Source organism: Schistocerca gregaria, chromosome 6, assembly GCF_023897955.1.
Source record: "Schistocerca gregaria isolate iqSchGreg1 chromosome 6, iqSchGreg1.2, whole genome shotgun sequence".
Classification (NCBI taxonomy): Eukaryota; Metazoa; Arthropoda; class Insecta; order Orthoptera; family Acrididae; genus Schistocerca; species Schistocerca gregaria.
In genome coordinates, this window is record NC_064925.1 from 203,240,069 (window position 1) to 203,265,837 (window position 25,769).

General features: G+C 41.3%; 1 protein-coding gene and 1 non-coding gene across 2 annotated transcripts in view; both read left to right on the plus strand.

The window, feature by feature from the left end:
- The window catches only part of LOC126278992 (protein sly1 homolog), a 170,881-nt gene that overhangs the window by 93,450 nt on the left and 51,662 nt on the right, over positions 1 to 25,769 (plus strand). Inside the window, exon 9 of the mRNA XM_049979306.1 lies at positions 19,424 to 19,559. Coding sequence (XP_049835263.1) covers positions 19,424 to 19,559 — 136 coding nt within the window. The remainder of the gene's footprint in view (positions 1 to 19,423; positions 19,560 to 25,769) is intronic.
- On the plus strand, positions 7,545 to 7,619 carry Trnac-gca (transfer RNA cysteine (anticodon GCA)). The gene has a single exon. It is a non-coding gene; the product is annotated as a tRNA-Cys (tRNA).

Below are 25,769 nucleotides of genomic sequence, written 5' to 3' on the forward strand. Positions count from 1 at the left end.
CTTTTCCTCTGCTAATATCTTCATCCCTCAATAAATAATACACCCAACACCCTCTACAACAGTGGTTGCCAATCGGACAGTAATTATCCCGTGAGGGGTAAAAACGAAATGATTTGATTTTGTTTCTGTGGAACATATCTATTTAGTGCCTTGAACATGTTGACTTTTTTACCTACAGAACATCCTTTGCAGGAAGTGCAACTCTTCCGCTTTCATCTCAGTAAATTCGCTGTGGAAAATCATTGTTTGCTAGTGTTACCATATGCCGAACAATCTGTGTCAGAAACAACATGCAGAGATTGTTTTTGATGATTCAAAGGCAACAATTTGAAGTTAGTGGCAAAATGCATCCTGATCAGTGTGGTGTACCATGAGCTACTGAAACTGGGTCAAACAGTGAATGCTGAATGTTATGGAACACACTCACACAATATGAATCATACATTTAATGACAAAACATCCTCTGTGTGCTTGAGACATGACGAAGTGAATGCTTCATTATCAGTGGCAAACCATGTTGCAAATCGAGTGAAGGAAACCTTGGAGGGCCTTCAATGGGATGTCTTACCCCACTGTGTTCACCAGACATCACCCTTTCTGATTACCATTTGTTTCAGATATCACCCTTTCTGATTACCATTTGTTTCTGTCCATGCAGTGTAGATTTTCTGAACAACTCTTCACATCTTTTAATGAGCTCAAAAATTGTTTCCACAAGTGGATCATCTCAAAAGAAACAGATCTCTCTCTCTCTCTCTCTCTCTCTCTCTCTCTCTCTCTCTCTCTCTCTCTCTCTCTCTCTCTCTCTCTCTCTTTCTTTTTAATCTCGGAAACCATTAGTGCCCAAAAAGTGGGAAAAGGTTGTAACTGCTAAAGGATACAATCTCCCTAAATTACCTTATATGAGCTCCTTGTCCAGGCTGTGAAAGCCCAAGGGATGCCTACTGGCTGCTGTGTCATCCTCTGCCTTGTGGCATCGTGCAGATGCTGTATGGGGGAAGTGTGTAGTTAGCACTCTGTTCTCCGAGACATTTTTCAGACTTGCCAGGCTTTTAGGGCCACTACTACTGGTCAAATAGCTCCACAGTTGTTATCATGAGGCTGAGTGCATTCTGTACCAGTCCTCCCTCCAAGAAAAAATCCTTGGTAGTACCAGAAATCTAATGTAGGTCCCCAGAAGGCACAATAGTAGTGGAGGAGTTTGTGGTCAGTACTCTGCTCTCCTGGCCAGTGTCAGTTTTCATGATCGGAGCCACTACTGCTCAGTCAAGTAGCTCCTCAGTTGGCCTCAGAAGGGCAGAGTGCACCCCACTTGCCAACAGCTCTTGGCAGACCTAGAAAGTCACTCATTGAAGTGCTAGCCAAGACCGACAGTGCTAAATTTCGTTGATCTGACAGGAACCAGTATGACTGCTGTGGTAAGGCTGTGTCCAGCAAACAGAAGAATTAATTCAAGTGCCCTATAATATGTTGCCAGAATCTTGTTGCGATGTACGCTTTCGGAAATTCTACATTAAACCTCTTCATAATGCACAATTCCTCTCTTAGAGCATCTGTCACTAGTGTTTGTAGATCATTTCCATTATACTCTTGTGCTTATTTAATAATCCAGTGATAAAACATACCACTGTTCGCTGGATCTTCTCTTACTTCCCTACCTTTTTTGGGAGAAAAAATCCCTGTTCAACCACTCTGTGACTTCCCTAAGTCGGTAAAGCAAATGGCAGCAAAGTTTCTTTGAAAAGCTATGGCTGATGTCCTTCCCAAATCCAAGCCCATGCTCCATCTATAATGACCTTACTATCTTTCCTTTGTAGATGATGTCACAGATAGCTCAGACATATTTTAATGTTTTAATGTGCACTTGAGGGTAGATTTTTAGCTTTATTTAAGTCACAGATTTTTAAGATGATGACAGATAAGTTAACGAAAATACCTTTCCTGACAGTGCTGTTGGATGTTTTTAGATGCTCAAAACATTTTTGTTAATTAATTTAAGTGAACAATTCTACATATCAAGTATTAAGGATGCATCATATTATCGTATGTGCCAAACCAGAACTATATCGGAGATCTCTAAGATGAGATACTTGAGTTAAATGTAATGAATGATGCTGTGCTTTTGCGCAAAAGCCTCAGCAATCACTCATTTGTTTTCATTGTGAGAATCAGAGATCTAGGTTTATGATCAACCTACTATTGAGTTTTTCTTGATCAAGCTTTCTACATAGGTGAACATAGCAAAGAAAAAAAAATTATGCCTGTTTATCAAGGTGAGGAAACTTGTCTTATTGATTTGGAAGAAAGATTTATAGTGATATAAAATAAATCAGTAATGCAACAATTCTACATCGGTACTGCAACAATTCTAATACAAACAGTGAAAGGTACTTTTGTGCAATTGAGACTGGGTTTTTGAGATGAATTTCATTTGGACTCAGTTACCGATAAAAGACTTCTTACTAATGGTATAAACTAATGGAAATATGACTTTTCTCAAATAGTTAAACTCGGGCATGTTTTTTTCCATGATATAACAATGAAAACAATCAGTTATTGATAAAATTATTTAAATTGACAGATAAAAAATCTGCTCACCAAGTGGCAGCAGAACACAAACATAAAAGATTGTCCTGATTGACAAGCTTTCGGAGCCAGTGGCTCCTTCTTCAGGCAGAAGGGTTGAAGGAAAAGGACTGGAGAGGTCTAGGAAAAGCGGTAGATTTTCCTTTTCCTCGTTATTTAAAAACACATATATAACAATATGGGAGGTACTGATGCTGTGTTCATTTGCTGTGTGAATGTGATGATGATCTGACAATCATTTGTGTAATGATTACAGATAAGCTACACATACAACATGAGAAACCCATCCAGAATTCTACAGTGAACATATTTAAATAATCCTTCAAATTTTCCCTGTAATCTTACATGCAATGCGATTTAAATTTCACTCTTTTGTAAGTAACAAAATTAATTATATTCTGCCGACCTCTTTGCACCAAGAATTGTGCAACCAATATTAGCTCATTCCTTGCAGTAAGTTGTGCCTCCACACATTTCACATACATGTTAAATTAATCATGTTTACCCTTTACAGAAGCAATATACTCCTAATATATTCTCACATACTACCATTAAATTACACTTATAAACACACTTATATCAATACAGCCCATGCTTTTCATTCACAAGGTCAACTCTGCAAGTGTTGCATTTTTCTCGCCAGTTGGAGTATATTCTGAATCTCACTCTTTTAAGTTTCTGAATTGCTCAAATTTGAAGCCTCTTTCTTCATTCACCAACAAACTTTTACTTTTACCAACCAAACTTGTGATTACCACTGCAAAGCCATTTTTAGTTTCAAGAGGTGCCCACTTTATTTTTTCTTCAAAATCAGTCACCCGACTTACAGGCTGCACATTTTTAATTTCACTCCTCTATAAGCACTGCTCCCTCAAAAGATCATTTTCAATGACCCTTGCTTTCTCGTCCGTATTTTTGGTACACATTATAATTTCGGAATAACTGTTATTTTCATTATCCATTCTTAGACTCTCCTGATCTGCCTCCATCTCATCCGTGGGAATTAAATCGCCCTCAAAACATATCATTTCATCATCCTTGTAAGCATCACATTTACTGCTCCTGTCCTCTGAATTAATGATAGCAGTAGCTGCAACATTCTCACAACAGCCACACAACTTAAAACTTCGCCTCTCTTAAACAAGTCCTTACCTATATTCATCAAATCACTGCAAACTTTACCACAATTAATTTCATAAAATCTATCAAATAATAAGAAGATCCATTACTTAAAACATCTATTACACCTGTCGATATATTGTAGAGATCGTCACATATTACTTCATCAGCCTCCTCCAATACAACACACAAATTGCCTCTACTGCATTGTACTACATCAGAATTCACAATACATTGAATTTTCACCAAATTCAGAACTCTCTCTGTCTCTGTAACATTTTCTCTACTCTCGGATGACTCCAACACACTGCATTCTGATCTAGTATCTATCACATTACTTTCACATTCGTCCTTCCACATCCACTCATAATTCATGCTTTTATCAAAAGTCATCAGTTCACTTCCATCAATAGAAATAAATGCACCAATACTTTCCTGCATTGTACCCGTGGTCTAGGGGTAGCATCTTTGATTCATAATCAAAACGTCTTCGGTCCCGGGTTCGATCCCCGCCACTGCCTAAATTTTGATAAATAATCAGCATTGGCGGCTGAAGACTTCCGGCATAAGAAGTCAGCCTCATTCTGCCAACAGCCTTGTCAAAGAGGGCGGAGGAGCGGATAGAGGTTCAGTGCACTCTCTTGTCCTAGGGGTGGGAAATTGCCCCTAAAGGCGGAAGAATCAGCAATGATCAACGACATGAGGATGCAGAAGGCAATGGAAACTACTGCATTAAAGACACGTAATGTGTATCCACAGGACATGTGGCCTGTAGTTGAAGAACTGTCATGATGATCTCTCCATTGGCAAAAGATTCCGGAATAGTCCCCCATTCGGATCTCCGGGAGGGGACTGCCAAGGGGGAGGTTACCATGAGAAAAAGATTGAATAATCAACGAAAGTATAATGTTCTACGAGTCGGGGCATGGAATGTCAGAAGCTTGAATGTGGTAGGGAAACTAGAAAATCTGAAAAGGGAAATGCAAAAGCTCAATCTAGATATGGTAGGGGTCAGTGAAGTGAAGTGAAGTGAAGTGAAGTGGAAGGAAGACAAGGATTTCTGGTCAGATGAGTATCGGGTAATATCAACAGCAGCAGAAAATGGTATAACAGGTGTAGGATTCGCTATGAATAGGAAGGTAGGGCAGAGGTTGTGTTACTGTGAACAGTTCAGTGAGCGGGTTGTTCTAATCAGAATCGACAGCAGACCAACACCGACAACGATAGTTCAGGTATACATGCCGACGTCGCAAGCTGAAGATGAACAGATAGAGAAAGTGTATGAGGATATTGAAAGGGTAATGCAGTATGTAAAGGGGGACGAAAATCTAATAGTCATGGGCGACTGGAATGCAGTTGTAGGGGAAGGAGTAGAAGAAAAGGTTACAGGAGAATATGGGCTTGGGACAAGGAATGAAAGAGGAGAAAGACTAATTGAGTTCTGTAACAAGTTTCAGCTAGTAATAGCGAATACCCTGTTCAAGAATCACAAGAGGAGGAGGTATACTTGGAAAAGGCCGGGAGATACGAGAAGATTTCAATTAGATTACATCATGGTCAGACAGAGATTCCGAAATCAGATATTGGATTGTAAGGCATACCCAGGAGCAGATATAGACTCAGCGATATATGGACAGTGGCTCTACAAAATTGCTAACAATTTTTATCTTGACAAGGTGGTAATCGATAGTCAACCTTATCTTTGCTATGGATTATCACTGCTCATCACGTGTCACCTGAACCACGCCCCCTTTCTCACAATATATAAGTCGCTCTCAGACACCCGACCAGTCAGTCGGTAAGACTCAGCGGAGCAGCGCCTCTGAGGAAGTCCAGCGCAGTCATGGACGAAACATAAGGAGCAGAAAAAGTTCTTGGACCACGACCTCACATCCCGGAAAGTATATCAACAGCCATGGAACAGCTATCACAGAACTAAGCTGATTCGCTGCTAAAGAATTTAATTCTGTCATCCTGTCTTTAAACTGCTGTTCATGCTGCACAGCTTCTTTATAATATTGATTCAGACTGTTCTATATTTTTAAGCACTTCCTTTTCACAATCTGCTACTCAACCCAACAAATTGTTAAGAGTTACTGGTCATATCCTCAAGGGCATTTTTGCCTCTACACACAAATTTTTGCTTCACTGCCCAGTTCTTTGTGTACCTCTTCCATCTTGACCCCAAAATTTTTTTCCACTGTGTTGACTCCTTAGATGTTTTGTCTGCTTCTGCCCTTACAGCTTCTAATTTTGAATGAATTATGCCTTCTGTAACAGATTTAATTTTCTTCATCTCAGCTGTTATACTTTCTGCTACACTTGTCTCTACTGAAGCTATCTCTGTTTTTATTGAACCTATTTCTTACCTAATACCCCGATTTCAGAGCTCAAATTTGTTAGAATTTCCCTTAACAATGTCACTGAATCATCTGAAATTACATCTCCCTTTGCTGATCTTGGAGTATGTGCCCCGCTAATATCGTCTCTATAAATACTGTCACGTTCTCACATTCAGATCTTGGACTAACTGGCCCAGCAGGCAGGGTGATTTCTTAATCGGTGAAAGCTCCATTACTGATGATGACCTTGTGGTTTCACACATGTTAATGCTACTGATGCAAGTACTTAACTTGTGGGTCATATTGGCTGCATCTGCTGTACTGCTACTACCAAAAGTGTAGATACTGCCATTGCCTCGGAGTTGTTGCTGGTAGTCCATGTTGCCGTGGCTGCCGCAGCAACTGCGCTGCCACAAGGTCCCAGCTTCTGCTGGCAGCTGCAGAATTGGACTTAGTACTGCTCTACGTAGCCTTCTCCTTCTCTCTTGAAGGTCTGCGCCTGACTTCTCCACACGTGATGTTTGCTACTCATTCTCATGCAAGCAACTGCTGCAAAATCTTATTTTCAGAGCCCCCCTACAAACTGCCTATTATGTAATAGATTTGTGGCCTTGATCGCACAATATTATTAAGTATTAGAATTACAATTGTAATGCTAAAGGGATAAAATTCATATTCCATATGTCAAAACACCAATTGTGACAGTAGCTAATGGTTACTGCAGAATAGTTGCTCTCCCAAACAGCAGCCCATACGAGCAAACCCATTGTGTATTTACTTGTGGTTATCCATACTTTACATACTTGGGCTTTAAAAAAAAAAAAAACTGGATTAAGTCACAAGGTCAGATCGTTTATGTTTGCTTTCCTGCCTTGCTGCTAATTCACTGCAAATAATAACTTGTAGCTGTGATTCTGCAGTCAAATGGCTGTGCATTGACTGCAATTATTAATTTAAAAAATACACAGAGTTACAAAACAAAGGTTAAATGAATAACTTAATAACAAGGATTCTGTTATCAGAATGAAATTTACACTCTGCAGCAGTGTGTGCGCTGATATGAAACTTCCTGGCAGATTACAACTGTGTGCCCGATCAAGACTCAAACTCGGGACCTTTGCCTTTCGTGGGCAAGTGCTCTACCATCTGAGCTACCAAAGCACGACTCAAGCCCAGTACTCACAGCTTTACTTCTGCCAGTATCACGTCTCCTACCTTCCAAACTTTACAGAAGCTCTCCTGCGAACCTTACAGAACTAGCACTTCTGAAAGAGTTTTAATCTGCCAGGACGTTTCATATCAGCGCACACTCCGCTGCAGAGTGAAAATTTAATTCTGGAAACATCCCCCAGGCTCTGGCTAAGCCATGTCTCCGGAGTATCTTTTCTTTCAGGAGTGCTAGTTCTGCAAGGTTCGCAGGAGAGCTTCTGTAAAGTTTGGAAGGTAGGAGACATGATACTGGCAGAAGTCAAGCTGTGAGTACCGGGCGTGAGTCGTGCTTCGGTAGCTCAGATGGTAGAGCACTTGCCTGCAAAAAGCAAAGGTCCCGAGTTCGAGTCTCGGTCGGGGACACAGTTTTAATCTGCCAGGAAGTTTCATTTTAGGATTCTGTTATAATGTCTGTAATTGATATAGATGACAGAATTGATTTGAATATTGTTTGTTCAAGAAATGACTTATCAAATAAATGGGAAGTGGTCCGATGATATTCACTTAAAATACAGACAGCAAATACCTTTATCAAATGCAGTGAAGTTATATTGACAGTGTTATACTGGAGCCAAGGTAGCCCCTGACGGCCGACAACCCATATAACACCACAGAGGGTGAGGTTGTCTATGCCCAAGGCGTACCCAAAAGCATCATGGTAAACACCGGCTATTTACATAAAAAATAATGGAAATAGACATTCCATCCACTACTTCCTGCAGGGGGAGCTCGAGCCACAGCTTGCAGGAAGTATCACTACACCAAAACTTGATTGGCTGGAGACAGCTGTATAGGGGCTAGAACCAAAGTTCAGTTCAAACCGGATGCCGACCTCGTATACTGTGACCGTTGAAGATTACACCTTCATCTTGGAATTGGACTGTTACTAGTGTGTGTGTGTGTGTGTGTGTGTGTGTGTGTGTGTGTTACCACGAACCTTTGTGGGAAATCAGAAGTGAAATTTTGTTTGCCTCAATTAGAAGACTGTTTTCGTTATTGTTACCTTTCGTTTGTATGTTCAGTCATCAACCTTGTGAACTTACGTCAATAAAAGTTGTTTTTTTTTTTGTGAAAAATTGCGAATTGTCAGTCACAACAGACACCGTTATGAGAATGGCAACAAAATACCCGAACTAAATAGTCATCAAAGATAAGTGAAAACTAAGTCCATTTTGTAATCACCATACACCAGCTCAAAACACATCAGAGTTCAACATGATGATTCACAAATTAAACACAAGATGCAAAGAATAGTAACTCATAGTGTTTCTGTTCTCAGTCATCTAAACCAAGTGACAAAAGTTAGTCATACTCAGGAACACATTAAAATCTTTTTAAGTAAAAGAACCTTCAGAAGTTAAAGCATGGTAACAGCTGTTCACCACCCACAGTTGATTACGTAGATGATCAGATCATGTACATTACTACAAACAAGTCTGCTTTCTTCCAGAACTAGCATAAAAGCGTACTCAAAAGTTAAAATCCATACCCAAAAATCTATCAGTTATACATCCAAGTTGTACGTGTTACCACAGGCAGGTCTGTCTTCTTCCAGCACAAACATAAAAGTGTCCTCATTTGCTCCCTTGAGCTCTTTACTCGAAAACCCCATCTGCAGTTTGACTCCTGTAGTTTTTCATTACTGTCTGCTTCCCCATTGGATGAAGGCTGTTCCCACCAAAAATACATCATCTTTAAGCTCTACAGACATGATTACTTCCCGCCCTAAACTAATATATTATAACAATATTTAAATAAAATAAATGTCATAATCTTCTGGTTACACACACATCATTTACAATAAGTATAAGTAATAGTTGGTACATAAATAAATAAGCCAGTATTCTTGCACAAGTGCACTCATGTTAAATGACTACAGACTATTGCTAAATACTATTTAAACAATTATTTACACCTTCGTAACAGAAGCATCTTCTGGCACTCTCTTAAATTGTGGTGTCTGCTAGCACATATGATTGACCACTTTTAAATTAGCACACTTTTTAATGTCATAAACTGTTCATTAAATAAAACACAAATATAACAGTATGGGAGATACTGATGTGTGTTCATTTGCTGTCCGAATGTGGAGATTATTTGTGTAAAGAGACAGAGATAAAAGATGTCAGTGTCGATAAATAAGAAAGATAGAGATGCTTAGCTTTCAGGGATGATATATATAGTGTGTCACTATCATCTGAGATATTGTTTGTTGAAATCCCATTAAGCATTTAAAAGTTGATAATAAAGAGGTTCAGTGTGAATATATTTAGTCACCGTAAACTGTCAACTTTTATTATTAACTTTTGTTGTTCAAAAGATATTGAAATAATCCTGACAGAGAATGTGTTTCTTGCACCAGTCCTAGGTGGCCTCTACTGGACGCCATTGTGATTCCTCAGACACATCGACTTTTGTAGGGGTGTTTCCGTACTTTCGCCTCACCCTATCTATCAGATTAGTTATCAAAGACTAAACTTTGAATGGTTTTTATTTGTTCTAACAGATCCGAAGATATTTTAAATTTGAACAAAACCAGTATTCATTATAAAGACAAATGCAACAATCGATTGTAATAAAAAGGTAGTAGAATAAAAACTAAGGTGACAGGCTGCCAGGGGAATCGATATTTAAGGACAAAAGTAATTGTAAGTGATTAAATTACAGAATAAATATGCCATTTCATTTACTTAGGCCCTAAGTATTAATATATATTTTACTGACAATATTATAAAAGGAAGGATTGCTACTCACTATATAGCATATATGCTGAGTCAGATATTGTCAAACAAGTAAGTCTTCGGCCAAAAAGGCCTTCATCAGAATTAGACAGAAAACACTCACGCAACCACAAACACAGTCTCTGGCTCATAAGGCCAGACTGCGAGCAGCATCGCATGATAGGAGAAGCGATCTAGGTGGTGGGGCTAAGGAGGAGGTGGGGGTGGGATAACGGGGTAGGGGTGGGAGACAATAAAGTGCTGCTTGTGTGAGCATAGAGGGAAGAGGTGAAGATAGGGTAGAGCAGCTAGGTGCATTTGGGAGGTTAGATGGAGGACGGGGGGGGGGGGGGGGGGAGGAGAAGAGGGGCAATAGAAAAGGAGATAAGTAAAAAACAGCGAGGGCGCATTATTGGTGGAATGGAGGGCTGTGTTTTGCTGGAATTGCAACAGGGAAGAGGGTAGATGGATAAAGGACAATGACTAATGAAGGTGGAGGCCAGGAGGGTTACAGAAATGTAGGATATATTGGAGCTAAGTTCCCACCTGCACATTCAGAATAGTTTGTGTGGAAATGAAGGATCCAGATGGCACAGGCTGTGAAGTTATAATTGAAATGAAGAATGTCTTGTTGGTAGGCATGGTCAGCAACTGGTTGGTCCAGTTATTTCTTGGCCACAGTTCGTCAGTGGCATTCACGTGGACAGATTGTGATTGTCAGATCGTCAGATCCATGTAGCATTTAGTACAGTGGTTGCAGCTTAGCTTGTAGATCACATGGTTTCATAGGTATCCTTCCTTTTCATTGGATTGGTGATGCTTGTGACCGGACTGGAGAAGTTGGTGGTGGTGGTGGTGGTGGTGGTGGTATGTATGGGACAGGTCTTGCATCTAGGTCTATTACAGGGATATGAGACATAAGGCAAGGGGTTGGGAGCAGGGGTTTTGTAGGGGTCCCACATGCTTTATCTCTCCAGTGACCAACCACCTCACAAATTCCCACCACCTGACCACCTAAGACTGGTGCAAGAAACACATTTTCTGCTAGGATTTTGACTACCTCCTATCATACCCTGAAATGAGGAATGTCCAGTCCACTATCCTTTCCACCGCTCCCTGTGATGTTCCGCCACCCACTGAACCTACACAATATCCTTGTCCATTCTTACACAACCCCTGTTCTCCCCTTGCCTCATGGCTCATATCCCTTTAATAGACCTAGATGCAAGGCCTGTGCAATACATTCTCCACCCCCAGGGGCTCACCGCTCTATAGCGAGATCGTGCTTGGCTACCAGAGGGCTCCAGCCTTTGTGGCATCTTTTCCCTTCTGTGGTGAAATCTCTTGCTATTCTTTTTCCTCTCCCTTGGTGAACAAGTCTGGGGTATTTTTCAGAATGTGTTCTGCATTTGCAGTGGCTTATATCAGAACAGTTTGACCACGGTTCTTAGTTCCTTTTTTTCTTTCTTCATTCACGTTCTGCTGTCCTTCCTCTGCTTCAACATTTGAGGTCCCTCTTTTTCTCCTTCCTCCTTGTGCACTACTGAAGGCTGGCCCATTTGTCTGACTTGCAAGAGTTGGCAGGGTAACACATAATTCTCAGTCCCTGGTCCACAGGTGGGGTTCGCACGTAGCCCCCGGTACAGGCCAGACACAGGGAGAGGTGATTGCCTGAGCGGCTACCTTCCCAAATTCCTCTGTTAGGTGCTTGGGAGGTGTGACCTGAGGTGTGAACAATCACCTAAGACGGGTGAGCTCCTCTCTGGGCCATCCTGCGTGTCCGGGGGTTAGAATAGGCCTGAGATATTCCTGCCTGTCATAAGAGGCGACTAAAAGGATTCTCACACCTTTTGGCCTTTATGTGATGGTCCCCTGTAGGGTGTGACCTCCATTTTTCCAAATTTTCCCAAAGAGCGAGCCAATTGGGGAAGGGTGCCTTACATGGTGCATCGTGTATGTTGTGCATTGAGATCTGTCGCCTACTTTCTCGTCATGGCATTGCAGTCCCTCTCATCCTCCATCTCTTGAGCGAGGACACCTTCTTGACCTTGGGTGCATTTTCCTCCATCCACTATGCAGTGACGTTTTCTGTGCCAACAATGGGAATTCTTTGCACCTCATGTCCAGCACAGTAGGCAGTCCTATGTGATGGGGCCGCCATGTACCCTGTTGGTTGTAGTTCCCTGACTGCACTGGGATCACTCTGCTGATGCCTGCACCGTTAACTGCCCATGTATGCCAAGGAGTAGATTCCCGTCACCCTGGGGCATCAGGACTCCTGTAAATGGTCATCCTGCCAGGTGGTCTTTGCTGTGACTGGGTGGTACCCGTGGGGAGGGCCCCTGGTCTGAGTGGGTTGCATCAGGACGGATGATGCACGATGAAGCATACCACATCATCAGTTGCTGGTGGTCAAACACCAGCAGTCTCTAAGCATTCCAAGTCTCAGTACAATGTAAGAAAGTTTTATCCTAAATCGCTCCCCTCTGTGGCCACACCTTGGGAGTAACGCTAGGCTAAGGATGGCAACGAACCTTATTTGCCCCGGTACCTCGTATGTACGAGAGCTGATGGGGACTCCTTTGTCTTGATGAAGCCTCAGTTTTTTGTAGAGCATTTAGAGGGCAAGTTTGGGGAGGTGGAGGGCTTGTCCAAAATGCGATTAGGGGCAGTTGTGATAAAAAACGGCAATCATGAGCATTCCTTGCTTGTGACAAGCTGGGGGGTGTTTGTTACCATCATGCCTTATACGAGCTTAAATATGGTCCAGGATATTATATTCCACAGGGACCTTCTTTTGCAGTTTGACGACGAGCTGCGTGCCACCTTAGAGCAATGAGTTCATTACATGCGGCGCGTCCATGGGTTGTAAGGGATAATCAGGTTGCCACCGGTGCCTTCATCTTGGCCTTCAAGGGTGACACATTACCCGATAAGGTCAAGGTGATGATCTACTGCCGTGATGTCAAACCATATATCCCTCCCCCAATGCGGTGCTTTAAGTGCTGGAAATTTGGCCATATGTCTTCATGTTGTACTTACAGCATTACATGTCGAGATTGTGGATCTACATTCCATCCCAATACTCCATGTGCCCCACCTCCCATCTGTGTAAACTGCAGAGAGTATCATTGTCCTTGGCCACCAGAGTGCACAATTTTACAGTGAGAAAGGAAAATTACGGAATACAAGACCCTGAACTGACTGACCTACACTGAAGCCCAGAGGAAATTTGAGCGCCTACATCATGTGGCTATGACCTCCTCTTATGCCGCTGGTACAAGAACAGTTGTAGCCCAATCAGTTCTGTGAGTTCCAGTCGGCTCTCAGAGCCGGAAGACTAAACCTGCCCCCTTCATGGTGGGGTGCACTTCCCTCTCTGTTGCTCCCACACCACCTACCTTAGGAGCACTGTCCCCCTGACCATCGGGGACACCGGTCCCCACTTCTCAGCCAGAGAAGAGTAAGTCTTCTTCTGCTCCTTTCACTAGAAAGGGGTCCCTTGGGTCACTCCCTTCCCAGGTTTCTGCTAGTGGGAAATATGACACCCACCAGTGGCTGAAGTGCCCAAAAGCAGCTGGTCGTAGGGCTTCATGATCATCCTCAGTCCCGGAGACTGAATTGCTGAACCCCTCCCAGCCAGAGAAACCCAAGGATCAGTGAGAGAAATCCAGAAAGAAGACCCCCACACCACCACTGCCTACAAGATCTGTGTCTGTGTCTGAGGATAAGGTGAAGATCTGGAATCCGCTGAGTACCTAGATCTTGCCAGACCCTCAGACACAATGGATATTGCCTGTTCAGAAAATAAGTCTGTGGCAGCGGATGACCCTGAGGCGTAGTCTGCCTGATTGAAACTTCCTAGCAGATTAAAACTGTTTGCCAGACCGAGACTCAAACTCGGGACCTTTGCCTTTCGCGAGCAAGTGCTCTACCAACTGAGCTACCCAAGCACGACTCACACGCCCCGTCCTCACAGCTTTACTTCTGCCAGTATTTTGTCTCCTACCTGCCAAACTTTACAGAAGCTCTCCTGCGAACGTTGCAGAACTAGCACTCCTGAAAGAAAGGATATTGTGGAGACATGGCTTAGCCACAGCCTGTGGGATGTTTCCAGAATGAGATTTTCACTCTGCAGCAGTGTGAGCGCTGATATGAAACTCCCTGGCAGATAAAAACTGTGTGCCGGGCTGAGACTCGAACTCGGGAACTTTGCCTTTCGCAGGCAAGTGCTCTACCACTTGCCGCGAAAGGCAAAGGTCCCGAATTCGAGTCTCAGTCCGGCGCACAGTTTTTATCTGCCAGGAAATTTAATATCAGTGCACACTCCACTGCAGAGTGAAAATCTCATTCTGCCTCATTGAGTGTTTCATGACTTCCCCATCTCACAATCACGTCTTTGTCCAGTGGAATTGCGGCAGTTTTTTCCACAACTTGGCTGAGTTACGGCAACTGTTAAGCTTTACACCTGCTTTCTGCATTGCCCTCCAGGAAACCTGGTTTCAGGAAATGCCGACCCCTACCCTTCGCGGCTACAGAGAATATTGTAAGAACCATAGCGAACATATTAGAGTGTCGGATGGAGTTTGTGTTATCGTCCTACTTGGTATTTAGTGAATCTGTGCCCCTTGTAACTCCTCTTGAAACTGTGGCTGTCAGGATAGGGATGGCGCAGGAATAACTATCTGCAAGGTATACCTTCCTCCAGATGGTGCACTACCTCTGAATATATTGGCTGCACTGATTGATCAACGCTCTAAACCTTTCCTATTTTCAGGAGATTTTAATGTCGATAACCCTTTGTCGGGTAGCACCATGCTTACTGTTCGTGTCAGATATGTCAAAAATTTACTGTCGCAACTCGACCTCTGCCTCTTAAATGCCGAGGCCGTCTCATATTTCAGTGCCCCAGCGAAAGACAGTCCCTTGGTGGTCACCGGAAGTCGTGGAGGCAATTAAAGAGCATCGGCGAGCTCTACAGGGACATAAGTGGCACCCTTCCCTAGAGCACCTAATAGCCTTTAAGCAGCTCCATGCCAGTGTTCGCCTGCTTATAAAACGACAGAAACAGGAGTGTTGGGAGAGGTGTGTGTCGACCATTGGGTGCAATATGTCACCTTCCCAATTCTTGACGAAGATCAGGCATCTTTTTGGGTACCAGACCCAAACAGGTGGACCTGGCTTTAACATCAATGGCGTGCTCTCTGCCGATGCAAACGTGATTGCCGAGCACTTTGCTGAGCACTATCCTTGAGCCTCTGTGTGGGAGAACTACCCCCCAGCCTTTCACACCTCATATGGCTGACGGAAAGGAAAGTCCTCTTGTTCACTACATGCTGCAGCGAACCCTATAACTCCCCATTTACAGAGTGAAAGCTCCTCAGCACCATTTCGCATTGACCCGAAACAGCTCCTGGGCTGGATCAGATCCACAGTCAGATGATTAAACATCTCTTGTCTGACTACAAGCGATTTCTCCTCATCATCTTCAACTGGATCTAGTGCGATATTTTCTTTCCATCACAATGGCTGGAGAACACCACCATTCCAGTGCTAAAACCCAGAATAAATCTGCTTGATGTGAATTAGCTATCAAGCCATCAGCCTCACTAACGTTCTCTGTAAGCTGCTGGAACGTATGGTTTGTTGGCAGTTGGGTTGGGTCCTGGAGTCACGTGGCATACTGGCTCCATGTCAGGGTGGCTTCCGCCAGGGGTGCTCTTGATGATCTTGTGTCCCTCGAGTCTGCTATCCGAACAGTTTTTCCAAATGCCAACACCTGGTTGCCATCTTATGTAAAGCATACGGCACAACCTGGCAACATCATATCCTTGCCTCATTGTGTGAGTGGAGTCTCCGGGGCCCGCTCCCCATTTTTTTTCAAAACTTCCTGTCACTCTGTATTTTCCATGTCCAAGTTGGTGCCTCCCATAGTTGCCCCCGTATTCAGGAGAATGGTGTACCACAGGACTCCCTATTGAGTGTTTCTCTATTTTTAGTGGCCATTAACAGCCTAGCAGCAGCTGTAGGGCCATCAATCACCCCTAGCAGCAGCTTGCACAACCTCCCCTCAGCCCTCTTGCCATGAGATCATTATTTTAATTAGGTTGCGTATCAGGCCCTGTCTTTTTAGTCATTGCCATCTGTTAAGTGGTGCTCATTGCGCTCAACCTTTGATAGTCCACCATTTTCTGACAGAATGCCAGTTTTGTAACCAGCTATGTTCTCGTTTGTGTTTGCCGTGTGAGTTATTGGCTATTTTAGTGGATGATGCACAAGTTGTTGACTGCGTTTTATTTGTTATTCTTCATAGCAATATGGCGAAGGTCATTTAATTTTTAGTTCAGGACCTCCATTTATCAATGGCATATTTTATAGACCGTTCTCACATCCCTGATTTTAGCTGTGTTCTCTTCCGTCGATTAGGATTAACATGTAGTCATTTTTAACTCCTGTCTTTGTCTTTATGTTCGGCAGTTTTGACATGGGTTTGTATGACCCTAGTTGTTTTTGTGCCCTAAAACAAAACAATACTTTCTCCCACCACCATCTATTCCAGTGGGGTCACAAGCATCACTGGTCCGATCAAACACAGGGCCACCTGTGGAACCAGTCATTGGATCTACAAAGTTAAGCTACAATCACAATGCTGTGTTCTACTTGGGCATGACAACCAACAAGCTGTCTGTCCACATGAATGGCCACCCAATTGCTGAGCACAGTCCACAACACAGCATTCTTCATTTTAGTGACTGCTTCTCAGTCTGTGTCATCTGGGTCCTTCCCACTAATACCTGCTTTCCTGAATTGTGCAGATGGGAACTCTCGCTCCAATATATCGTGTGTTTCTGTAACCCTCTTGCCCTCAACCTTCATTAGTCATTGTCCTTTACCCACCCCTCCCCTTCCCTGTTCCCATTCCAGCACTACATAGCTCTCTATTCCATCAATGCAGCTGCAGTCTTTTTACTTCTCTTCTTTTCTACTGCCCCTTCCTCCCCACCAACTGTCCTAGCCACTCTCGACCTCATCCCTGTATGCCACCACAAGCAGCCCTTTACCATCCCTGTCCCCTATCCTGCTATCCCTCCTCCTTATCTCCCCCCCCCCCCCTCTCCCCCCACCCAGATTGCACCTTCTCTCATGTAGTGCTGCTCGCAGTTTGGCCTCAGCAGCCAGAGACTGTGATAATGTGTGTGAGTTGTGACTGTGTATTTTGTCTAATTCTGATGAAGGCCTTTTGTGGGTAAAATGTTGCTTGTTTGACAGTCTTTTTGTTGAGTAGCAATCTGTTATTTTGTAATATTGTCATTATTCCATCTTGGATTTTCCATTGCTTAATATACAACTTAACATTTCTGTGAGAAAGTGGAACTTACTAATAAAATCAGCATTTTTTTGTTTATGCTATATTTAACAGTATGTTAAGGGAGAAAGCTCATAAATTAACACACATAAAATTTTGTAAAGGTGAAGGCAGTCCCAGTACTAACAAACACCTGGAGAGCTGGACACTAAATAGATGAGAGAAGAAAAAATTAGAAATTGATGAAACGAAATTTTTAAGATGTGTGGCAGTCTAGACACACTTGGATAAAAATAAGATTGATATACAACAGGAACTAAACATTTTCAGTATAAATCATGGAATACGGGGCAATAAACAAAATGGAAAAAGTATTGAAATGGTAGGCATTAACAGAATTCCAAGAATTTTACTAAAATGTGTTCTAATAGAATGTAAGAAGATCCTTAATTTCTTAGGAGTATAATTGCCCTTCAAGAAGGAACAGGCCCACAGTCATAAACCATAATGATAATGGGGATGGTTATAATGTGGTTTATATTACCACTATAATATTTAATTATTGATAATTTAATTTCTTTCATTTTTATTGCATTCTTTCCAGAGCTGGAGGCTCCTCTATAGTGCAACCAGTGTAAATGATTTGTGTAATGCAGTATTGACAAAGATAGTAGTGCCATGCAATGATATGTTCATCTGTGGAAATGTGATGAAGGCATTGGACGCCATATCAGGAGAATATATGGAGAAGGTGGCAGGATGTGCATAATCTGTTAACATCATTTCATAGCAGTCCCAAAACCACCATACCGGATATGGTTGGGTCTATGCCTTTTTCAGCAATTTTGAATCCACAGATTTCCATGGCTTGCTTCGAACGTTTGTCTTGATGTCAGAGTGATACACCCAGCACTCATCCTAGGTCATTAAGTGACCAAAGAAATCATGTGAATTGGCATGACACAGCTGCAACATTTCCACTGCTGCCTTTATGCAGCAAATATTAAATGAGTATGAGCAATCGTGGAACCCAGTGAGCAGCGACCTTTATGATGTCCAAAATATCACACAAGATGTTGAAAACTGGTTGATGACTGTTTCTCACTTTTTCCAGTATTGCCCCAATAGTGATATGTCAGTCTTCAAGCACCAATACTTCTGCTTCTCTGGTTGTACACAGGAAAATGGTCAGCCACTTTATTCTATGTCACTCAGACTTGTTTGACCACACTGGAAGCATCTGTACCACCTAACCACCATGTCATATGATACTGCATTGTTGCCGTGCATTTCCATCAACTCAGCATCCATTGTTGCAGTGTTGTTCCCTTTCAAATGCAGAAAACTAATCACCACCCCATACTCCATTTCATCACTGGGCTGCTCCATTTTCTTTTGGCCCCACCAGTGGCCTGCTATGCCAATATGGGATGGGGATTTCCATGTGTACCGGCACTGCAGACATGTATCAGCAAACATACAAAAAATTAATTATATGACTTTATTTTATCGTACCTTTCTTGTCTTGTCACTTCAGTGACATATGTTTCACCAGTGGGGGTTTGCGCAATAGTTATACAATATGGCTAATGCATACTGTCATTGTCACACAGATGTCTGCTGTAAGAACAGTGTTTTCTGGGCTGGAAGGAAGAATTATAAAACTTGTGGTGCTCCTCTTTCTTAGCTATTTAATGTATTATTTACCAGACTGTACTTTTTAGTGGATTCATCACGCTGAAAATAGTGTTGTACATGGAGCAGATAAATTTATGATGGAAAAATTATTTATGTAGTGTAGAACATGCTTATTCATCAGTGAGGTTTACAAAATTCTTATCTTAAAATCTGAACAATTAAAAGATATATTCAGGGACTGGGAAACTAAGAGAACACAATGGTTTCAGTGGTGTTACAATTGATGTCATTCTTACACTTAGAATATGGTGTGACATAATTTCATTGTTCATCATTTTAATAGCAACTTCATTGTGTATAGAGATTTGTTGACTTTTCATAATTCAATTATGACATAAATGAAATGTTTCTACTCCCAATTGATGGAGCAGTTACTCTGCTTACGATTAATTGCTGCCTGTACTTAATTAAAATTTTTATTTTTACTTGATCACATCTTTCAGGGAATAGACAATGAAAGTGATGCTGCCTTTTCAATGGTTTCGGATAACACAGCGAAACTTACATCTGCTGTGAACTCGTTGCCACAACTGATGGAGAAAAAACGCCTGATTGACATGCACACCACCATTGCAACTGGTTTGTATGTAGTTCTGATAAATGGAAAAAAGGATCATTGGGATTTTTTGTACTGAATTTGAGAAGCTTCCCAGGAAATTAAAGTACGTTTGATGAAATTGAGTAGTAGGTTGAAATGGTGGGATTTGCAGATTGCCACACGAAGCAGTCTGCCAAGTAACGTTTCTGTACTTGTTTCAAATTGTCTCCAGCTTTCACTTCTTTGAAGGTGTGGGCTTCCCATCCTCCCTAGTACAATATGCAGTACCTGAATGATAAAATAGATCCTTTGCCTGCAAGCAGTTACCAAAAACTGAATGTATGAATTACAATGCGACTTCATGAGGAGAGATCACTGTAAAATACTGAATCTGGATATTATTTTTCACCATAAACATCAAAGGCAAACATTACGATCTTTGTTCCACACAATATGAAAACAAATTTCTTAATAAAATTTGGACAATAAAAAATCTGTATGATTTTGAGCAAATATTAGTTACAGTACCAAAGTCACAAGTCTGGCACTTCATAACAGAAATGAATAGGATATCAAAGCAGTGGAAATAGCTGGTGCAAGTGCAATGGAAAAGGTGATGTTGGCTTTGTTTATGGGAATTACGAAGCAGAGATCATAACAATAACTGGCAAACACTACACAAGTCTTCTGGCCCAGCTTGTTTAAAATGTATGAGATTATGTGTGAAATGAAAGAAATGGAAAAAAGCTTTCATAACAGGGTACCTGCCCAGTCAAGTTCATTGATAATGAGAAAGCTGAAGGGATCTGTCCATGTATTCCCACATATAAAGTAGATTGTAGCTGGAAAATGTTTTTAGTCAAATGGAGAGACTTTGATAGCTGTAGATTGGTATAATTGATACTGTACAGAAACCTAATTCAGGAGCTGTGCACTTTAATGTGCTTATGAACAGTACAATATAGATACTTCCAATTCTTTTATTATGGTGCTGAGTAGAGATGTCAGTGTTGCTTGCAGTAGAGTGACCTCTGGAGTGACATAGGGATGGAAACTGTATCCATGATAGATCTTTAAGTAAGATAGTTGTATTAGTGATAAATACTTTGTAACTAATCTCCTGCCTCCTTTTTGCCCACTCCATCAGTCTTTTGATGCTTGGGAGTAAACTCTTTGTAAACACTATTGATGTAGGGTTATTCTGTGAAACAATCGTATGTATCCTTAGCTCGTATTTTGCTGTAACTCTTGTCTTGGAGCACTACCCATGAATTGAGGTGAAGTTGATGTCTGTGGTTTCCATGCTTATTTTGTTCTTTCATTATCCTTACAGATGAATATGCTAATTGAATTTTTAAAAAAGAAGTAGAGGACCCTTCAATATTATGAAAAGGGTATTATGAATCAGGAAATTAACCGTGCAAGTATGCCATAATATGATGTTTATTAAGAGTAATAAATTGCACTGAAACCCTTGAAAAAGTTCTTCACAAATGTAAACCAGCTATCTGCACTCCACAGCAATGTACATCTTCATCCAGAATTCACTTATGTTGCGATAAAATCAATTGTGATACTAACACTAATGTGGAGATACATAATCCTAACTCCAACTGGCACTTTGTCTGCTGAAGAATAGTGAATTGGACATTACATACTGTTGGTTGCATTTGCATGACTCAGTGCCAACATCTCCGAACACTCAAGCTTCCAATAGATTGTTGCATGACAGCTGTTACTGTTTCTTTATTTAGTAGGGATGATACCTTCTGCTATATCTGGACAGCCCACAGACTCAGAGGCATTTGTGTATTTTATATTATTAGCAGTCAGTTTCATGAGCGTGGCACTGGCAGTCAATTTCAACAAGCAATGTGTCTCAGAAGGAGCTTGAAGATCCTCTACATGAAGGTGCCAATGACTTAGCAGCTAACTTCATTATATCTTCAGCAGCTAGCTGCTTTATCATATTTTGTGACAACACCATTCTCAACATGCTAGATCATTGACTCTATGCTCCAGCACCAGTTACGGCTCATAAGAGGTGCCCGGCTGCAGCTGTGGGAAATTCTCTCCACAGTCTCCTAATAAAACTGATGATTTTACTGTATAAATAATGGTAAAGAAATGAATGGACGATGTGACCAAAAATTTTACATTGTGTTTAGTTGCAGTGCAGTGTGTTCAGCCTGTCTTCTCCTGCACTCAAAGTGCTACACAGCAGCCTGGGTAGCATAAAAAAATAGCAGTGGCTGACCACCAAAAAGACTGCTTGAAGAAAATAAAATTCAACAAGACTTTGTCAGCCAAGATTAGAGAGGCCTTTAAAATATTAATACACTCTAACACTATAAATAGAGATGACCGCTGTAATCTTGCATAACTTCACTGCCAGCCATTGAAGCTTAACAAACCACAATAAAAGCTTGAGACACGTGATATAACAGCTGGAAACTACTGTTGTGTATTTTATGTCCTACATGAAGAAAACAGGAATATGGGGCATTTTCCTGCTGTAGCTAACTGTGTTTAGGAAGAATCCTGTGATGTCATGCACTTCAGAATTGCAGGCAGTTTCTACATAGGACAGGAGTACACAAGGGCAACAACTTTCCAAAATTTCTGTGGCTGCATATAAATGGCAGCATGTTTCCTGGGGAGTCTCAATATTTTTAAAAAATATTACCTTTCATATATATTCTTTTATGAACTCTGCCTGTGTCATGAAGATCTGTGCTGTGATGAAGGAAAATATACCAGTACTAGAAGTATACATCGAGACTGCCCTTGGTCAGTTGGTAACACAGCTGGCTTAAAAGCAACAGAAATGAGATCAAACTTGGGTTCGATTGTACATGGGCAGCCCACAGACTCAGAGGCATAACGTACAAACAATGGGCCTGCGTGCAAAAATAAAAATCCTGACCCCCTAACATAAAATGTATAACCTAACTAACATAACTTCCATTACAGCAAGTAGAAATAGAAATTTAATGGACTGTGTTGTAAAATCCCATGTAATAAAACAAAGACGTAATTGATTTATTATATTCAAAGTATTAATCAAAAATTATTAATACTGATAAATGTTATTAAAAATTAAACTCATTTCAATTATATATAGGAAACTGTTCGAATTCGATTATAGAAGCAGTACTCAGTATTATGTTTCAGCTTTCCACACACATTCAGTAATTGTGCAACATTTAAAAACTGAAAATATTTGGCTGGTGAAGAGCTTTAGTTCCATACATCCCATCAGTAGGCCCTCTTCTTTGTACTAGCTATCAATGCGGTAACACGTCTTCAGTCTACAATGTAAGCCACTGCATCCGTCAAAGCCATTGTCTCAGCAAACAAAATAATAACAATCCAAATTACATAAAAGCAATTTCACTGAAATCTCAAACCACATTGCTGTTATGTTTAAGAAAAAAATAACTATTGAAGCTGTCTGTAACAATCGGCTTCCTTGTATCTCAGATTATTCTTTATTATTGCTCAATATTGGCAAGCAGATATTTCAGAACAGTTGTTGACAAATGAAATGGATGTATTGTAGCCTGTCACTTGTAAGGAAACATGAAAGCAAGCCCAAAGGACCAGGTTTCCATTCACAGTGCCTTCGACTTGGCCTGTAAAAGGCAATGAATGGGGGAGTGTGTTCCATGGTTGCCCTTGCTAAAAGACACCTGAAACAAACAGAAACCACACACATTCATACACTCACAACTCTTACATACCCGGAGTAACAGTGGCCATATGTTTGGTAGTTGTGCACATACGAATGTGACTGAATTTTTCTAAATCTGATGAAGGACTTAGTTCAGTAGCATAGTCTGCTTTGGAACATACTTTTAACTGTATCTGTCTGCCGTTAAATTTAAGAGTGTCATTTTTCCTCTTCTGACTGACATTTATGGCATTTGGTTTCTTTATGTTAACTGTAACTGTTGCATGTTGACCAATGGTAAACTTCCTTGAAGGTTTAATTAGGAGACTGTTTTCTCAGTGACTGTATTGCTGTCAGCAGCAAAGAGAGTGTTTCCCCATAATTGAAACGATATTCTCCAGAACTACTACATTAATGTATTTTGCTTCTGATGTTTCACTAAGAGTTAAGTTTCCTTTATGAAATTTGTGTTAGCCTTTCTCTTTGTACCCTATCTGCTGGGTGTGATTGGAACCACTTATTAGCTATATCACTTCGGAAACCAAATTATGATTTGCTTAGAAGGCTGTATTTATTCAAGTTATTAATTAATCATATATCTAGATGATGTAACTTACCAAACGAAAGCGTTGGTATGTTGATAGACACACAAACACAAAATTCAAGCTTTCGCAACTGACGGTTGCTTCATCAGGAAAGAGAGAAGGAGAGGGAAAGACGAAAGGATGTGGGTTTTAAGGAAGAGGTTAAGGAGTCATTCCAATCCCGGGAGCGGAAAGACTTACCTTGGGGGGTGCGCACGCACGCACGCGCGCGGGGTGCGCGTGCGCACGCACGCACGCACGCACGCACGCACGCACACGCGCACACGCGCACGCACACACACGCACACACGCGCACACACACACACGCACACACACACACACACACACACACACACACACACACAGACATAGATATATTTTTCCCACGTGGAATGCTTCCCTCTAGTATATTTATTAATTATCAGTCATTCATACTTCATTCCATAATTTTTGTGAAATGCAACAGCATAATAAATTGGTCTGTAGTTTTCTATGTCTCCTGTATAACCTTTTTGCTTAGGAGAGGCACAACTTTTACCTGTTCTAAATAATCTGGAAAGTCCCCAGATGGGAATGAATCATTTGTTATGTGTGTTAAGGGAGCTTGTATACTGTGTACTTGTATGATTCATCACACATGGTGGTACTTCAGCTAAGGCTGTTGACTTTTTATGCTTTAAGTTTTCTACAGGTTTTACTGACTCCATGCTGTGTGATTCATAATACCATCACTATACTTAGTGCACCACTATTTACAAGTATTATATTTGTTTTTGCAATTTTTGTTGTAGTTTCCTTGTAATACTTGAAAAATGACCATTGCAAGTCGGTTGGATCATTTTATTACTTTATCCCTCTCTCCTATCAGTATGTTGTTATGATTTTGTTGATCCTACCTTGTTTCTAGGTTAATGATGTTCCAGACTGCTGTGCTTTTATTCTCTGCATTGTATATTATTTGTCATTAAATGACAGCCTTTGCAGCAGTCAGTACCTTTCGGCACCCTCCTAGAAACCTTTCTATACTCTTGGTAGTAATTTAAGAACATTGGCTCATTTACATTTTTGAAGGAACAAAAGGTTCTGGGTTTTTTTTCCTGATACTCTGTATTATCCTTTTTCCAAATGTAAAGGCAGTCTTCTTGCAGGGATTTATTTTAAAATTGACCGATTTTGTGCTAGTGGCGCATCTTCATAATTTCTGTAAATTAACAATAATGTATGTATTAAATAAGGTGTGACCATGACCCACGCCAACTAAGTAACTAGTGACTTAAGTAACTTATAAGAACTTGTATTCCAAGACTTACCAAGCGGGAAAGCGCCGGCAGACAGGCACATTAACAAAACACACAAACACACACACAGAATTACTAGCTTTCGCAACCGATGGTTGCTTCTTCAGGAAGGAGAGGGAAAGACGAAAGGATGTGGGTTTTAAGGGAGAGGGTAAGGAGTCATTCCAATCCCGGGAGCGGAAAGACTTCCCTTAGGGGAAAAAAAGGACAGGTGTACACTCGCACACACATACACACACATATCCATCCGCACATACACAGACACAAGCAGACATATTTAAAGGCAAAGAGTAAGGGCAGAGATGTCAGTCGAGGCGGAAGGAATATCAAGTATAACACCAGAAGCCTGAAAAGAAAAATAAATTTTATAAAAATTCTTTCTAAAACAAGTAACTGCTAGAACAGATTTTCTGTATCTATGGGCACAAAGAACCTACAGGGGGTTATTAGACAGTCATTCTCACGAAGTCATGGTGAAACCCAGAGTGAACATAGGCTTGTGGAAAACAGGCATATCGCACAATAGTGAACAATAAGTGCACTAGGCAGCATGTTGGCTATGACAGCAAACCATGTACTGATGTAACATGAATGATCAGCTGATAGTAAGTGCCAAGCAATTGTGTTGTTTGTGCCTAATATGTGGCTATGATTTACATATTGCAGGATTATTAAAAACAGTCCTACAAGACAGTG